This window comes from Pseudonaja textilis, chromosome 1 (assembly GCF_049901715.1).
Source record: "Pseudonaja textilis isolate UNSWEBS1 chromosome 1, rPseTex1.2, whole genome shotgun sequence".
NCBI lineage: Eukaryota > Metazoa > Chordata > Lepidosauria > Squamata > Elapidae > Pseudonaja > Pseudonaja textilis.
Window position 1 is genome coordinate 303,373,084 of NC_141990.1, and position 15,404 is coordinate 303,388,487.

General features: G+C 36.8%; 1 protein-coding gene across 2 annotated transcripts in view; it reads right to left on the reverse strand.

The window, feature by feature from the left end:
* Positions 1-967: 967 nt before the first annotated feature.
* BRF1 (BRF1 general transcription factor IIIB subunit) overlaps positions 968-15,404 on the reverse strand; it is a 224,071-nt gene continuing 209,634 nt past the window's right edge. For both annotated transcript variants that reach the window (XM_026698603.2, XM_026698602.2), the window contains exons 16-18: positions 8,446-8,497; positions 6,186-6,354; positions 968-3,935 (exon numbers count right to left, since the gene is read on the reverse strand). In XM_026698603.2, coding sequence (XP_026554388.1) covers positions 3,898-3,935; positions 6,186-6,354; positions 8,446-8,497 — 259 coding nt within the window. In that variant the 3' untranslated portion in view covers positions 968-3,897. The remainder of the gene's footprint in view (positions 3,936-6,185; positions 6,355-8,445; positions 8,498-15,404) is intronic.

Below are 15,404 nucleotides of genomic sequence, written 5' to 3' on the forward strand. Positions count from 1 at the left end.
GGTAGTCGCAAAGAGACAAAAAAACCTCCTGCCTTTTGCTGCCATTTAGCATTTGTCCAATTTTTTGCATCCTAGATCAAGTATTTGCATCCTAGATCACCTATTCAGAAACTAATGTAGGAGGCAGCAAGACTGTAGTTCCAGCACAACAAAAATGCTTTAAACAAAAAGTTATCAGGCCACATACACAAATGATTGGATTCTTAGTGCTGTTTCTCCCTTTCTTCATTCTTCTTGGGAAAATTAAGCTTGAGGATTTGGGGGGTTAAGAAGGTATTACAATAACTCCAGTCTTTGTGAATGAATAAAAAGGATAGAAATCAACCCCAAGTCCAAATTGAATGGCATAGTGGAATGCAATGCTTCCAAAGCCACCTTCTCATTTTTGTATGTTTAATTCTGTAGTGTAGGAGATACAACATTACTACTTGTATTAGACCCAACATTAAAATGCTATTTGTGGGCAAATGGCAGATAGTGGATGAAAGTCAGAAGAGGGTTGCATTTGCTGCAAATACTGTACATAAATATGTGTTACAAAAATGCTTTTTCTTTCAACTACATAGTGTTCACCAACTTTGTCATTTTTCAACAAAGCACTGCGTATTACATTTAAATCTGATGAGTGAAAACATGAGATAATGAATGCTCATGTCAGAATTTTATAGTTTATTCTGTGAGTTGTTAGTATATTATTGTATTTATTTGCTTCACTGTTTTCATTCTTTAAATTTTTTGCCGCTAATTGATTAAATAAATATTATTGATTGGCTCAGTTTAGGAAAATTATGCAGCTGAATAATTACACTAATATGCAATGGGCAAAACTATTTAAGACCAATTCTTGGGTCTCTCATTTCTTTATCCTTCCAAAAAAAAAGATGAGAGGCTTGGATGGTAAGACAGATAGAGAACACAGAACAGTGATGGCTTCAAAGAACAAATTGCAAACAAGCATAAATAAACATTCCTTGAAACAACATTTTTATTAGAAAATTAAATAGGATAAAGGGTTTAATATTACAAGCCCCTACAAGAATGATTTCACTCCCAATTCTACTTCTTTTGTGACTTATTTTGCAACCCAACAAGAATAAAAATGCTTAAATGAGATTACAGTGATGCCCAACCCTTATCTGCTGAGACTCTGATTATGAAGTGCCTATTGCATGTTTATCCATGATGCCCCTGGCCCACCCCTTCCAGATGTGTAACTTGCAATCCAGATCTGTGATTGAACTGGTTACAATGCATAGCCAACTTCATGGGATCAATCTGTGCTATGAGTAAGTCCACCTGAAAAAGATACTTGCCAGGCTGCATAGAGAACCGAACCACATAGATACAGTTGGGTGTCTGATGTGATTATTATGAAATTGATCTGGGACACAAACATTATTAAGTTACATCTGATTCCAAAATTATGGATTTCATATGTGTGTGTTTTTCCCCCTGCCAACATAATACCTTCTTTGAAGCAGTAGCAATTTCTATTCTAAGAAGTCTGAAAAGAGCAGGAGTCTCCAACCTTGGCAACTTTAAGATTTGTGGACTTCAACTCCCAGAATTCCTCAGCCAGCAAAGCTTAAATCCACAAGTCTTAAAGTTGCCAAGGTTGGAGACCCCCTGTGATACAGAGACTTTCATTTTCTCAAATGCAGTGAGGAGGTGAAGTCACCGACCAGAGGTTTTACCTCTTTTGGAACACCTCTTTGAAAACAAATGAACTCATGAGACAGAGATGCAAAACCTGTGGTCCTCCAGATGGTGTTGGATGTCAGCCTCCAGCATCCCTCATCATTGGCCATGCTGGCTAGGGCTGCCAAAAGTTGTAGTTCAGCAACTTCTGGAGGGATACAGGTTTCTCATCCCTGCCATAAGGCAAAGCAGCAGCTGCTCAAGCTAATTGTTGGCAAACTCCTAATTCAATGCTTACAAAAAAGCATTTGTTTTGCTTGTTCCTCTAGCAATGAATAAATTATGTTACCATAACAATCTTTTTCAGAGTAAAACTGGACAAAGTATTATCGAAAAAAGAGCTGTAATTTTATAAATACTAATATAGTAATTCAGTGCCAAGATAACTGCCCCTCACACTGGACTAGCCATATTTTTTTCTTATTGTACATATTGCTAATCTTTAACCAGCATCTTGAGTTTAATTTAATAAGGTGATACATCTGTACCTGGCCCAAAACCATTGCAGACTGCAAGCATAGGAGTGTGCCAGTCTAAGTGTGAAGTGTCATTGATTGAAAGCTTCTTTGTGTAAAAAAAAATGCCAGCATTTCTCTCTACTAAGTTGCCTATCTGGAAAGGATCATTTGCATGGAATGCCGTTTCCTCATGGGAATTCCAATTTGCAAACTGAAGCAGTATAATTAAGACACAGTTCGCCATTTGAGATCCTGGTCTTGGAAACAAAGGGAAAAAAATTAGTTTCCATTTCATCCTTCAAGTGAAATAAAAGCACCATCCCACCTTGAGTTGGTGCAGTTAAGCATTGGCAAAAAGAGGTAGTTTGACTAATATAAAGATCAACTTGAAAACTGGGTGTCTTTCATTTAAGCAGGAAAAACTATTTTCCATAAAGCTACTTAGTACACTCTTATTTCTCCACCAAAAGATGGAAAGTGTCATTAATGCTTCTGCTTCTAAAAACAAATAAATGTAGTGGTACAAAAAAACGTCAGAGGAATCAGAGCTAATCTATAGTCCAGGGAGGATGAGAACCATGAAAAAATCTGTCTTACACAATTTAAGTGGGGAAACCACTAGTCTGTTTTACATTTCTCAGGGTGCTTAGTTATACCAACTGATCAACTGATCAGCTAGTGATAGATGAGCCTCTTGCACTGTTGAGCTATAAATACATCCTTAATGACATTACATAATATAAAATTACTTTACATCAAAGAGAAGAAAACAGTTCAAATTACTTGTTTTAAAAAACAAAACAAAGACATTACCTTGGAGAGAAATCTGACACTTCTGCCAAGAGGACAGAAGTTGCCCTGAGATATCATCTTGTTTTTAAAATTAAAAAATAAAACCTGGGATGGGGCACAGAAATGGTCCTCAGTCAGCAAAAGAATGTCGCATGTTAATCTGTTGATTTTTCCTTCCTTCTGTCGTCAGCCTAGCCTTTGCTTGCCCCGTCTCTAATAGTAGCAGTGAAGGAAGACCTAGCTTAATTTTCTTGGAACACAAAATAACTCGCCTTGCAAAGAAGCTTTGAACAACAGCAACACCCATGAGGACTCCATTCTAATACAGCAACTTTTTTGTAAGGATTAAAAACAAGAAATATAACTGCTGTCTCACTCTGACATAGAGAATACAGGCAAGCAACGTTCTGATCCTAGGATAGTATTAACAAACAAACAAAGAATACATTTGAACTTGTTTCCAAAGGAAGCTGTCTGCCCATTTTGGTATGATTCACCACTTTTGAAGCATAAAAACATTGGATGTTATTGCAGGAACAAGTTTCTGCTATTGAGGATCCTATTGATGTAAATAGTGCAACTCAAAAATGTTCAAGTCTCAAATATATTCACGCAAAAGTCTAGCATTCTGTAACAATTCTTCTTCTTTGTACACCTTCTTACAGCAATATATATTATTGAATCCAGGACATGGTAAGTCCAAAGGAAGTCTGGGTGGCCATTTGGCTCTTTCATCTCTGGAACTGATGCTTCAGGTCATCTTTTTCTTATGTCATGATCCAAATCAGAAACATTTCAAGTATTCTAAAGTAAAGCTCCAGTGCCTGCCTGTAGATCAAAGGACACTGACAGGAATCCATAGCAAACAGAACTTTTGTTTCCAAGGCAGGAAGAGTTGTTTTTACTACTAGTGGCTTCTCCCATGATTTCCATTTGGAGACAGAAAGGTTTAATACCCATCGTCATCTTCCATATCACAGCCATAATCTAAAAACAAAGGAAAATTATTAGATGCAGTAACATCATCACAAGATAGTCTGCCACAAGCTAGACAGTTCACTCTGGGGAGAGAAATAGTCCCTACCAGCATACTAAACAAATAAGCAGGGAAGTATAAAACCTACAAATAAATAAAAATAAATAAAATAGTCAACTAAAGCACTCGAAAAGAACCAAAGCTCAAAAGTGGGTCACCTAAGTCACCAAGTGAATAAATTACTATAACTGGTAAAGTATCAAATATATTAAAGGTGTAAAGGGTTCTAACAAAATGTTTTATTAGGAATATTTATGCTAACTAATTCCTAAGTATATTGGTCATTTACTTCACAGATTTTTCTATTATCCCCAGCTATGTAATCTTACAAAAACTAATCCTACTTACCTGCTTTAGGAGCTCTTATGAAACCTCTTTTTTATTTTCATCCCATCTGATTGGGCACCAACTTTTAGTTTATGTTATTCAAATATATTTATTCCTTATGCTAACCTTATTTTTTTTTAAATGCCTGAGTCAGTGTTTACTTCTAGAGGTGGCCTGGACTACTTCCGGCGATCTTCTTGGCGAGATTTTCAGAAGCAGCTTGTCACTGGTTTCTTACCAGAGCTCAGAGAGAATGACTGGCCAAGATCATCCAGCTGGATTTGTGCCTTAAGCAAACCTCACAGTCCCCCAGTTTCTCATCCAGTGCCTTTAACCAAATTAACCTTTTATATAAAATTATTTCCCAAAATTACAGTGGTTGCAGTGCCCCTGCAATTATCTGATCAAAATTGGGTAGCCCACCTATCCATACAACCACAGAAATGCTTCACCTCCCACTACCCATCTCCTTCCCTGCTCCCATCTCTGCCCTTTTGGCCATCCTACACTCTTCTGATGCTCCTACCTTGATTCCACTAGCTGAACTTTGTCATCTTCTTTCTCCTGCTGATGAGGTGTGCTCAGCCTGATCCTTCACAAGGCTGATGCTGGCTATGCAAGGCCTTCTTCCTGAGACTGTACATGACCATCCTGTGAGGTTCAGAAGGCCTCACACAATTTACAGAAGGACATACATGACTCAGGAAAGGCCCTGAGTAGCCAGTAGCTGCCTCACAAAGAGCAGCACAGAGAGAAAAAGATACAGAGCTGGCAAAGTTCAAGGTAATAGGGTCTCTGAAGTGGGATGACTGGCCATGCTGCGGGACTTGAAACCAAACTACTTTCTTGCAGCAAATACAGACATGCAAATATAGGGCACAGTGTTTTGGTAATGCAATTATAATTGTATATGCCAGAGGAAAAAGAGCTCCCTACAGTTTATGTACTTTCTTTCCACTCAAATCAAGGCAATGTGTTATGATTATTCTATAGTTCCTGCACAATAGTTGAAATCAGCATCCACTGCTAACTTAAAGGTATTGAGAAACTTACACAGTAAATAATCAACACTCCACCCAGCCATCTCCCCATGACATTGTCAGATCTCACAATTAGTATATTCCACATCAAAGCATTGGCTATATGTACGTTTATGTTGTAATGAAAGCTTTAATACACAATCATATTGTAGTTCAAACAGAGGTATACCCTTAGTTCTCCTACTGAATATTATTTACTGGCTTTGGGGAGAACTTTTATGCTTGTTATTTATGCTTGAAAACCAGAGGCTATAATCCATTTATGAAAAAACATTAAATGTTAATTTATAATCTATATCCTTGTTCACTTAATTAACTTTTAAAAGTCATTTGGAGTACAGAGTTAAGAATAGAAACCAAAGGTTCGTATTCTACATTCCAATACATCTGTCAAGCAAGTTCTCTACAACAAAACCTGCCTCCCTTCCATTGTCATCCCAGTTGTAAAATATGATAAATATAACTAAAATAAATAAATTTGACCTGAACAGTCCCACAGGATTTTTCTATTAAATTTGTTGGCGAGAGACAGAGAAGAAGCAGATACAGAGATATTTTCATGTGAGACACCATTATAGACCCTTTGGGAAGTGGGCATCCTCTTTGTTTGTGGGGGCAGAGATGGTATTCCACAGGTTCTGACTAGTTCTAGAGAACCGGTAGCGAAAATTTTGAGCAGTTCAGAAAACCGGGAAATACCACCTCTGACTGGAGATTTTACAGTATCCTTCCCCTGCCATGCCCACTAAGCCACGCCCACAGAACCAGTAATAAAAAAATTGGAATCCCACCACTGGGGGAGGGGGTGGCCATAAGGTACATTAGACAGCCTACCGTTTCCTCCCATTAGTTTAAGGGCGCTCACACAATGATCCTCTTCCTCTTCAATTTCTTCCTCTTCCACCTCCTCCTCATGATTATAAGACACTGGCCCAGTTTCCACCAGCACCGTTCCTGATTTTTCAACCTTTTCAGTTTCTGTCTGAGTACTTGGAAATACTGCCTATAAAGGAAGAAAAAATATTTTTAAAAATCCTCACCCTTTCCTTAAAAAATCTTTTTTTAAAAAAAAACCCAAAACCTTAAAAATCCAATTAAGAGCTTGTTTTTGTCATTCCATCAAAGCTTCAACTTAAGAAAGTGATATCCCAGTCTTCTCCAAGCTTGTGCCAAGTAAATGTAGAGGATAATAAACTCCATTCTACTCAGTCAGAACAGCTACAGCCATATGGCTGGAAGATGATGGAAATTGTAATTCAACACATTTGGAGAGACGTCAAGTACAGCAAGGCTATTATAGGTTTCTTGAGGAATATTACTGTTGTTTGTTATTCTGATATTTCAAAATACAGCTACAATGGTCTGAAGATAACTAAACATGCAAGAAAGCGAGCCTCTGTAAATTTAACTTTAGCCAAAGCAGTCTGATGCAAGAAATCTCCTTTATGTAAGCAGAACATTAAAAATGATATGCATAGCTTCTAATGGATTAAACATTATTCAGCTGTAATTAGAAAGAGAATCAATAACTCATTATGCAATTTTGCATCAAACTGTTTAATTAGAAGGGCCTCTTTTCAATGGAACAATGCATGCTTTGAATGCAAAACATCTCAATTGCAATCCCTGGTATCAAAAGAAAATAGGACTAGGAAAGAACTTTCCGTGGGATTTTCGAAAGCCATATTTCAATTAGAATAGCAATAGAAATCAACTGGCAAACCACTTGATGAAACAGAGCATCAACTAATATAAAAGAAAATGCAGAATATGTTAGCCTTCAATTCCAGCCAGCAGTCATACATGATGAATATTGTAGTTCAACATCTGTCTTGATCTCTCTAGAGTAAACCATACTGTACAAATCGTCTTTTTATGTTCAAAAGAACTCAGTCTACATTAAATTATTATACAATGCCAGCAATTTGGAAATCAACAGAACATTGCTGAGGTACATCACATTGTTCAAAAGAATCTCTACTACCAATAGGGAATCTGATCTCTATAGGCTGGCTAATGAGCAAAACGTAAAACTTTTCTTAGGAAAAAAAAAACCTGTTAGATGCAGAAAAGAAATAAAATTTTGCAAGCAGGTTCTGACATCAAATGTGAGTTTCCTCCACAAGAATCAAGACCATGCATGGTTTCTGGAGCTCCACAGACTGCAGCTCCCTATCGATAGCAGGGAAAAATATATATTCAACAACCAACAGATTCTAATGAAGACACAGATATTGCTTATGGTTTGAAATAAATAGATCTTGTTTATTGTTCTGTACAACAATAGTACTTAAAAGCAGCCTATAATTTAACAAAAGTTTGCATGCATAAAATAAGATTAATTTTGTCATCTATCCTCACACTGAGGAATGAGCCATTTTGAGGCAGGGAGAGATACCGGTTCAAAAATAGTGACATGCAATCACTACTAGTAGGTTCCATGCTTCAACCACAGAATTTAAATCAAAATGTGACAAAGGCTGTTGCTGTAACTTTTGTGTACATTTAATATGTTACCATAAGAAATTACCTTTAAATTATAATGAAGTGTGTCACCTAGTCAGCATAGATATTATTGATTGACTTTCTTTACAGAAAAGATAATATGAGAATGAGTCTCAGATTGCTGTTGCTGACTGGGATTCACCCAAGACAAGGTCTTTTCCAAGAAAAATCCACATTGTCAGACTTGGACCATTTGCTGTGCTGTTGCTTCCACTACACTTTACATCTAAAACTGTGTAACTCCAGAGATTATTTGGGAGAAATTGCTTTGTTGGCCTGTCTAATGCTGCATAGTTAAATTAATTTAGATTGTACTCTGTTGTGATATGTTGCATTATGCTATAGTTTTGATTTAATGTCATTAGCCCCAAAACTTAGTTTATAAATAGATATATAAAGGGAAAAAAGATAGTTTATAACAAAATCCAGAGTAATCATATCACTAGCCATATAAAACTGAAATGTGAACTCTGCTCTTCTGCTCTAGAATATGCTTAGCATAAAGCTGAAACTGATTCTGAAAAGAGAAGTGTGATGACAAAACTTTCTAGATTCTGAGAATCAAATAAAGTTCAGATCAATACTATACCTCTTCTGTGGCCAGCTTTTTGGCTAGTTGAGTTGAAATCAAGGGTCTTAGTCTACACACAAACAAACAAACAAAAAGAGTGAAAAAAATGTTAGGTTCTTGATACAGAGCAGAAAGAAACTTAATTCTTTTATTTTGAAAATGCCACATATATAAGTGAATATACAGATCCAACATGCTGTACTCTTTTGATATCAGCAATTTTTATGCAGAGCACAGATAAAAGAATAAGAAATGGTAATAAAAAAGAAATTGAAGACCAAAATATAAGAAAAAGGAGGACACAGTTTTAATACATTAACTCTCTGTACTGTATTGTTCTATCATTGGTCTCATTGAATCCATACATTGCCTTTTGCTCTTTAAACTTCTTACCACTCTTTTTTAACAATCCCATCAACTCTACCTAATGCCTATTTTCTTAACTTCTCCTTACTTTTAACCAACTCACTTTTCTTTCATTTATTTGTGTTGGAATTCATTCCCCATTTATTTGTGTTGGAATTCACTCCCCATTCATTCTTTTTTAAAGTCAAACCATCTCAACCTACTTTATCGTCACTAGTCAATAACTTCTGCTTCCAAATCACATTCAACCAGCGTCCATTCACTGATTCTATCTCTTCTTGTTTTACTGTACACACTTTATAAGTACCCCATCTCCACTGCATTTCCATTTTCCATTGATGTACCAAATTTTCAATAGTATTTAACAAAGTAGGCAGAAGCACACTCTACTCAGTCATTTTTCTTTTTTTGATAAACTTGCTATATACTGCATATTATCCACTACTCTCTTACTAGCATTTATTGATATGTTTTAGAACAAATATTGGTTTCTCAGTATGTGAAATATTCCCTCCAGTTCAACTATCAAACATAATAAGTTTTGTACTTAATACATCACTTTCAGATCCATACTTCTCATCATATAATCTAACAATAACTGCAAATTATTCAGATTCTTAACCGATCTGGTATGGATTTGTATGTGAGAGTGTACTGCTACATTAACATCTCAGACTAAATATTTTTTAATTGAAGATTCCATTTGTATTTTATTTTATTTACAAATATACCGAACTACTAAGTGGACATCACAAATTCTTCCTGATTGCTAGCTCAATAAATATTCTGCTTATTTTCAGGAATGCCTCAGCTCAATTGTATATCATTTACAGCATTCAACAACCAGCCTTCAATCCCATTTTCATGCAAAGCATTCTACTGTATAATTCAAGCCTATTACATTATCAACATTTGCTTTTTAGTTATGAAATGTGTAATAAACATTCTGATCTTCCAATGACCTGTTGTAAATTTCCTGCCTGGCACAAATTTTATTTGTTTTCTTGTTTGTATACTCTAAAATGACTCCTGGTAGCTGACATCATTAAAATAAACATATTCATAAGACATATATATAAAATTAATACTAATTAAACTATGAACCAAGACCAGCATCCATAGTTCATGTGACATATAAAAACATTCTACTGTGTTAATAGCATTCCTGTACACCAGCAGAAAGGAAACAATTCACATAGCCAGTGGGAAGTTATTTCAAACAAAAGAAGTAAAGATACTGTAGTCTTACTTCATACATGTATGTGTGTGTACATAAGCATGTACAAGGGGTCTGGAAAGGCCATCTCTTTTTGAAGGTAATGAATGAGGGGAGACTGAGGAGAATATTTGAAGGGGTGTCATTCAAAAGAGGCCATGGACTTATTCTCTACTGCCCCAGAAAATAAGAGCACAAATGAATGAGTTAAAACTATAAAGTTCAGGTTAATGTCAACAGGAACTTAACAAATATGCAAGTTATCAACCAGTGAAATAGCTACTAAATGAAATTATAAATTCTCCTTTATTGGAGATCTTCAAGCAGATTGGATGGTCTCCTGCCAGACATGTTTTAGTGAATCCTACACTGAGTAGGAGGATGAACTAAATAAGGTCCTTTGCACCTTCAAGATTTTATGATTCTATGAGGCTGTCTTTGGCTTCTATAAGGAAGGGAAGCCATAACGAATACAATACTTTGAAACCAGTACTTTGGATTGAATTTATTCAAAATGCTTCATATTTTTCTTCAAATTCATTTCTGGTTCTTCCATTATCTCCACCTACGGCAACGTAAGATGCAAGTATTAACTACCTATTAATTAACTATCTAGGCAGAATCACATCCGATACTTGTACAATCAGCACAGGGGGCCCCCAAGGCAGTGTGCTATCTCCACTTCTCCTTATATACCAATGACTGCATCTAAAACAATTCATCTGTTAAAATACTGAAGTTTGCTGATGACACAACAGTGATTGGTCTCATTCGAGACAACGAGGAATCTGCATACAGATAGGAGGTTATACAACTTGCTTCGTGGGGTAACCGGAACAATCTGGAACTGAACGCACTCAAAACCGTAGAAATGGTGGTAGACTTTAGAAGAAACCTTCCCATACTACCACCTCTTAAAATACTAGACAACACAGTATCAACAGTAGGGACCTTCAAATTTCTAGGTTCTACTATATCACATGACCTAAAATGGACACCTAACATCAAAAATGTCATCAAAAAAGCACAACAAAGAATGTTCTTTCTGCGCCAACTCAGAAAGCTCAAACTGCCCAAGGAGCTGCTGATACAGTTCTACAGAGGAATTATTGAGTCTATCATCTGCACCTCTATAACTTGTCTGGTTTGGTTCTGCAACTCAACAGGACAAAGACTTCAGAGGATAATTAGGACTGCAGAAAAAACAATTACTACCCACCTGCCTTCAGTCGAGACCTGTATACTGCATGTGTCAAAAAGAGAACTGTGAAAATATTTACAGACCTTCACATCCCGGACAGAAACTGTTTCAACTCCTTCCCTCAAAACAACGCTAGAGAGCACTGCACACCAGAATAACTAGACACAAGAACAGTTTTTTCCCTGAAAGCCATCACTCTGCTAAACAGGTAATTCCCTCAACACTGTCCAACTATTTATGAGGTGTGCACTACTATTGCTGTTAATCTTCTCATCGCTCCTTATCACCCATCCCCTCCCACTTGTGACTGTAGGACTGTAACTTTGACGCTTGTATCCTTACGATTTATATTGACTGTTTCCTGGTATGATTTGATTGTTGATCATACCCTATGACTATCATTAAGTATTGTACATTATGATTCTTGATTCTTAATGAATGTATCTTTTCTTTATGTATACTGAGAGTATTTGCACCGAGACAAATTCCTTGTGTGTCCACACTTGGCCAATAAAGAATTCTATTCTATTCTATTCTATTCTATTCTATTCTATTCTATTCTATTCTGTTCTATTCTATTCTATTCTATTAATTCATGCCTTCATATGTACTCACTATAAAACTTAGAAGACCCCCAATTCATATTTTCCAACATATTTATCATTAAATTTCTAACTTTCATACACTGCATGTCATTCACAAGATCAGAGCTATTAGCAATAGCACTAAGACTTATATACCGCTTCACATTGCTTTACAGTCCTCTCTAAGCAGTTTTCAGAGTCAGCATGTCCTCAATCACATCCTCATTTTACCAATCTTGAAGGGATGGAAGGCTGAAATAACATTGGGCCTGGTGATATTTGAACTGCCAAATTTCAGGTAGCAGAACTAGCCTGCAGTGTACTCTACTGCGCCACTGTGGCTCTATTAGCTTTATTACATCTTTCATAATTTCATAGTCTCATTTCAATGTATCTATTTTCCCTTCTTTTTCTCCTTTTTAATTCATGCTCTTTTTATTCCTTTTACATTTCAAGTTGCAATCTTCCATATGACATACCTGGCAGCAGGTGGATCCACAGATATTGATCTCCACCACCTCTCATCTATTTGATTTAATCTAGCCTTTCACAGATTCACTTACATGAGATGGGTGGCCATACAAAACAAATCAAAATAAAACAATTTTGGCCAAAATATCACAACTGAAAATGTGATAATGTGGCTAACTATGGGCACATCAGCATGCCCATATTACATCTTCTCCATGAGCTGCACTGATTTCTGGTATACTTCCAGATGGAATTCTTGCTGTTAGTTGATACTTACAAAGCATTTTATGGCATGGGACTGAGTCATCTACAGGACCACTTCTCCGCAATTGTTTCTATCTGTCCCATCAGATCCACCAGAACAAGCATGCTATGGGTCTGTCAATTTAAGAAGTCATCTTGCTGGACCCAGAAAACAGGCCCTTGGAACACTATATCCTCCAAGAATATATTAGCTCTAGCCCTTCTGGCCTTTCAGAAAGCAGTGAGGACCTACCTACATGTGCTCCAGGGTGTGTGTGTGTGTGTGTATCCCTTTTTTACTCCATGCGTTTGTTCGGCCATTGTTAGCTGCTTGGTGTCGCTATGAGATGGACAGCGACATAAATCTAAATAAATAAATAAATACTGTGTTGTCTGATTGGCCCAAGCACAATGTTGACCAAATCAGGCCTCCTGATTAGCTTCCTGGTGCTTTTATGTAGAAAAGTTATGTCACAACAAACTTGAAAGGCAGTCTTTGGGCAGATCTATCACTATCATCACTAATTAGAACTTCCCTCTCACAATGGAGAACCAAGGTGAAATCATTTCCTCCCCTTTCAGTCACTGAAAGGCAGTCCAGAGGATGTGATGGTCAGTAATCCTGAAAGCCACTGAGAGTTCAAAGAGGACCAGGATTGCAATCTGTACTCCAAGAGTCATCCATAAGCACAACCAATGCAGCTTCTATACTGAACTCTGGCTTGAAGCCCAATAGTAAAGGATGTAAAACTCAAATATAAAACGATTTGTTGAACTACTAGCTTTACGTGCAGAACCTGTACAAAATGAAAAACAAAGAACAGAAAACAAAAGGATACTTTGACAAGAATTATTTATGAACAAAGGTCACATAACCACAGCTCAATAACAACTATTTCATAGTAATATCTTGGCATGTCACCCAGAAAAAAATCTTGTTTCAATGACAAAAGAACTGCATTATTCCTTTATAACATGAATAACAACAGTTTTTCAATAAAAATAGTCTCAGAATGGCATTACAAATGAATAAAAATAATAACATTCCAGCAAATAGAAATATACACCAAAGGGAAAAAACCCAACAATTCAATTCAAATACAGAACGTGACTAACAAAAAATATTCTCTTTTTATATAATGCCATACTACTGAGAATTAATAATTTGTACACTCAATTAAGTGTACCTGGCTCACAAAAACATAGATGGCACAAAAATACACTGCTCAAAAAAATAAAGGGAACACAAAAATAAGATATCCTAGATTTGAATGAATGAAATATTCTTATTAAATACTTTGTTCATTACATAGTTGAATGTGCTGACAGCAAAATCACACAAAATTTATCAATGGAAATCAAATTAAACAACCTCTGGAGGTCTGGATTTGGAGTTTCATTCAAATTAAAGGGGAAAAAAACACTACAGGCTGATCCAACTTTGATGTAATGTCCTTAAAACAAGTCAAAATGAGGCTCAGTAGTGTGTGTGGCCTCCAAGTGCCTGTATGACCTCCCTACAATGCCTGGGCATGCTCCTGTTGAGGGGTGGATGGTCTCCTGAGGGATCTCCTCCCACATCTGGACTAAAGCATCCTCCAACTCCTAGACAGTCTGTGGTGCAACGTGGCGTTGGTGGATGGAGCGAGACATGATGTCCCAGATGTGCTCAATTGGATTCAGGTCTGGGGAACGGGCGGGCCAGTCCATAGCATCAATGCCTTCGTCTTGCAGGAACTGCTGACACACTCCAACCACATGAGGTCTAGCATTGTCTTGCATTAGGAGGAACCCAGGGCCAACCGCACCAGCATATGGTTTCACAAGGGGTCTGAGGATCTCATCTCAGTACCTAATGGCAGTCAGGCTACCTCTGGTGAGCACTTGGAGGGTTTAAAAGTGAGCACCACCAGCATTCAAGTGAGCACGGCTAGCATTCAAAAGTGACCAAACCATCAGCCAGAAAGCATAGGAACAGAGAAGTGGTCTGTGGTCACCACTTGCAGAACCACTCCTTTATTGGGGATGTCTTACTAACTGCCTATGCTTTCCACCTGTTGTCTATTCCATTTGCGCAACAGCATGTGAAATCGATTATCAGTCAGCGTTGCTACCTAAGTGGACAGTTTGATTTCACAGAAGTGTGATTGACACTTGGAATTACATTGAGTTGTTTAAGTGTTCCCTTTATTTTTTTGAGCAGTGTATATTGCTCTTCAAAGTTCTACATGCAGAGGGTTGAAATGAAAAAGTGTTAACTTGATACCAAAATGACATAGAATCATTAGAATCATTTTTCAGTTATACTGAGGAGTTTTAGTTTATGTTTTCATAGATTTCATAGATTTTTTCATTACAGTTCTTTTTATCTGCATAATTATTGTTAATGTTAGCCACTCTGAGTACTGCATTTAGTAGACAAGGAAGGATGTAAATTTTTTTTTTAAAATCCCTCTTTTCCTGGAGAGACCATTCCATGTACAAAATGCCAAGATTAGCTAAACCATCTAACTTTAGAATATGGGGAGGAGAAACTGCAAGAAGCACCTCTGATAAACAAATTAATGTGAACCTATATACAACTTAGAATGTTACGTTTAAAATGTATATTTTAAAAATCTACAGCATAAATATGAGAAATACGCATGCCACATAAATACCCTTGGGGCTTGGTCCAAATCAGAACTAATGATAGCATCAATAGTTTATATTCTCAGTCCATTCTCAACATGTGTTATACGTGAATAGCGTAAATGAATTTGTCAAGTTATTTTTGGCCTTCTAGGCATCCAGACGAGTGGCAGATGATAGCCAAACATTTCCACAACACAAACTTTGGCTAACTGCAACCTGAATATGTGAAGTGGCCTTTATTGTACAGCTACACCTGCTTCAT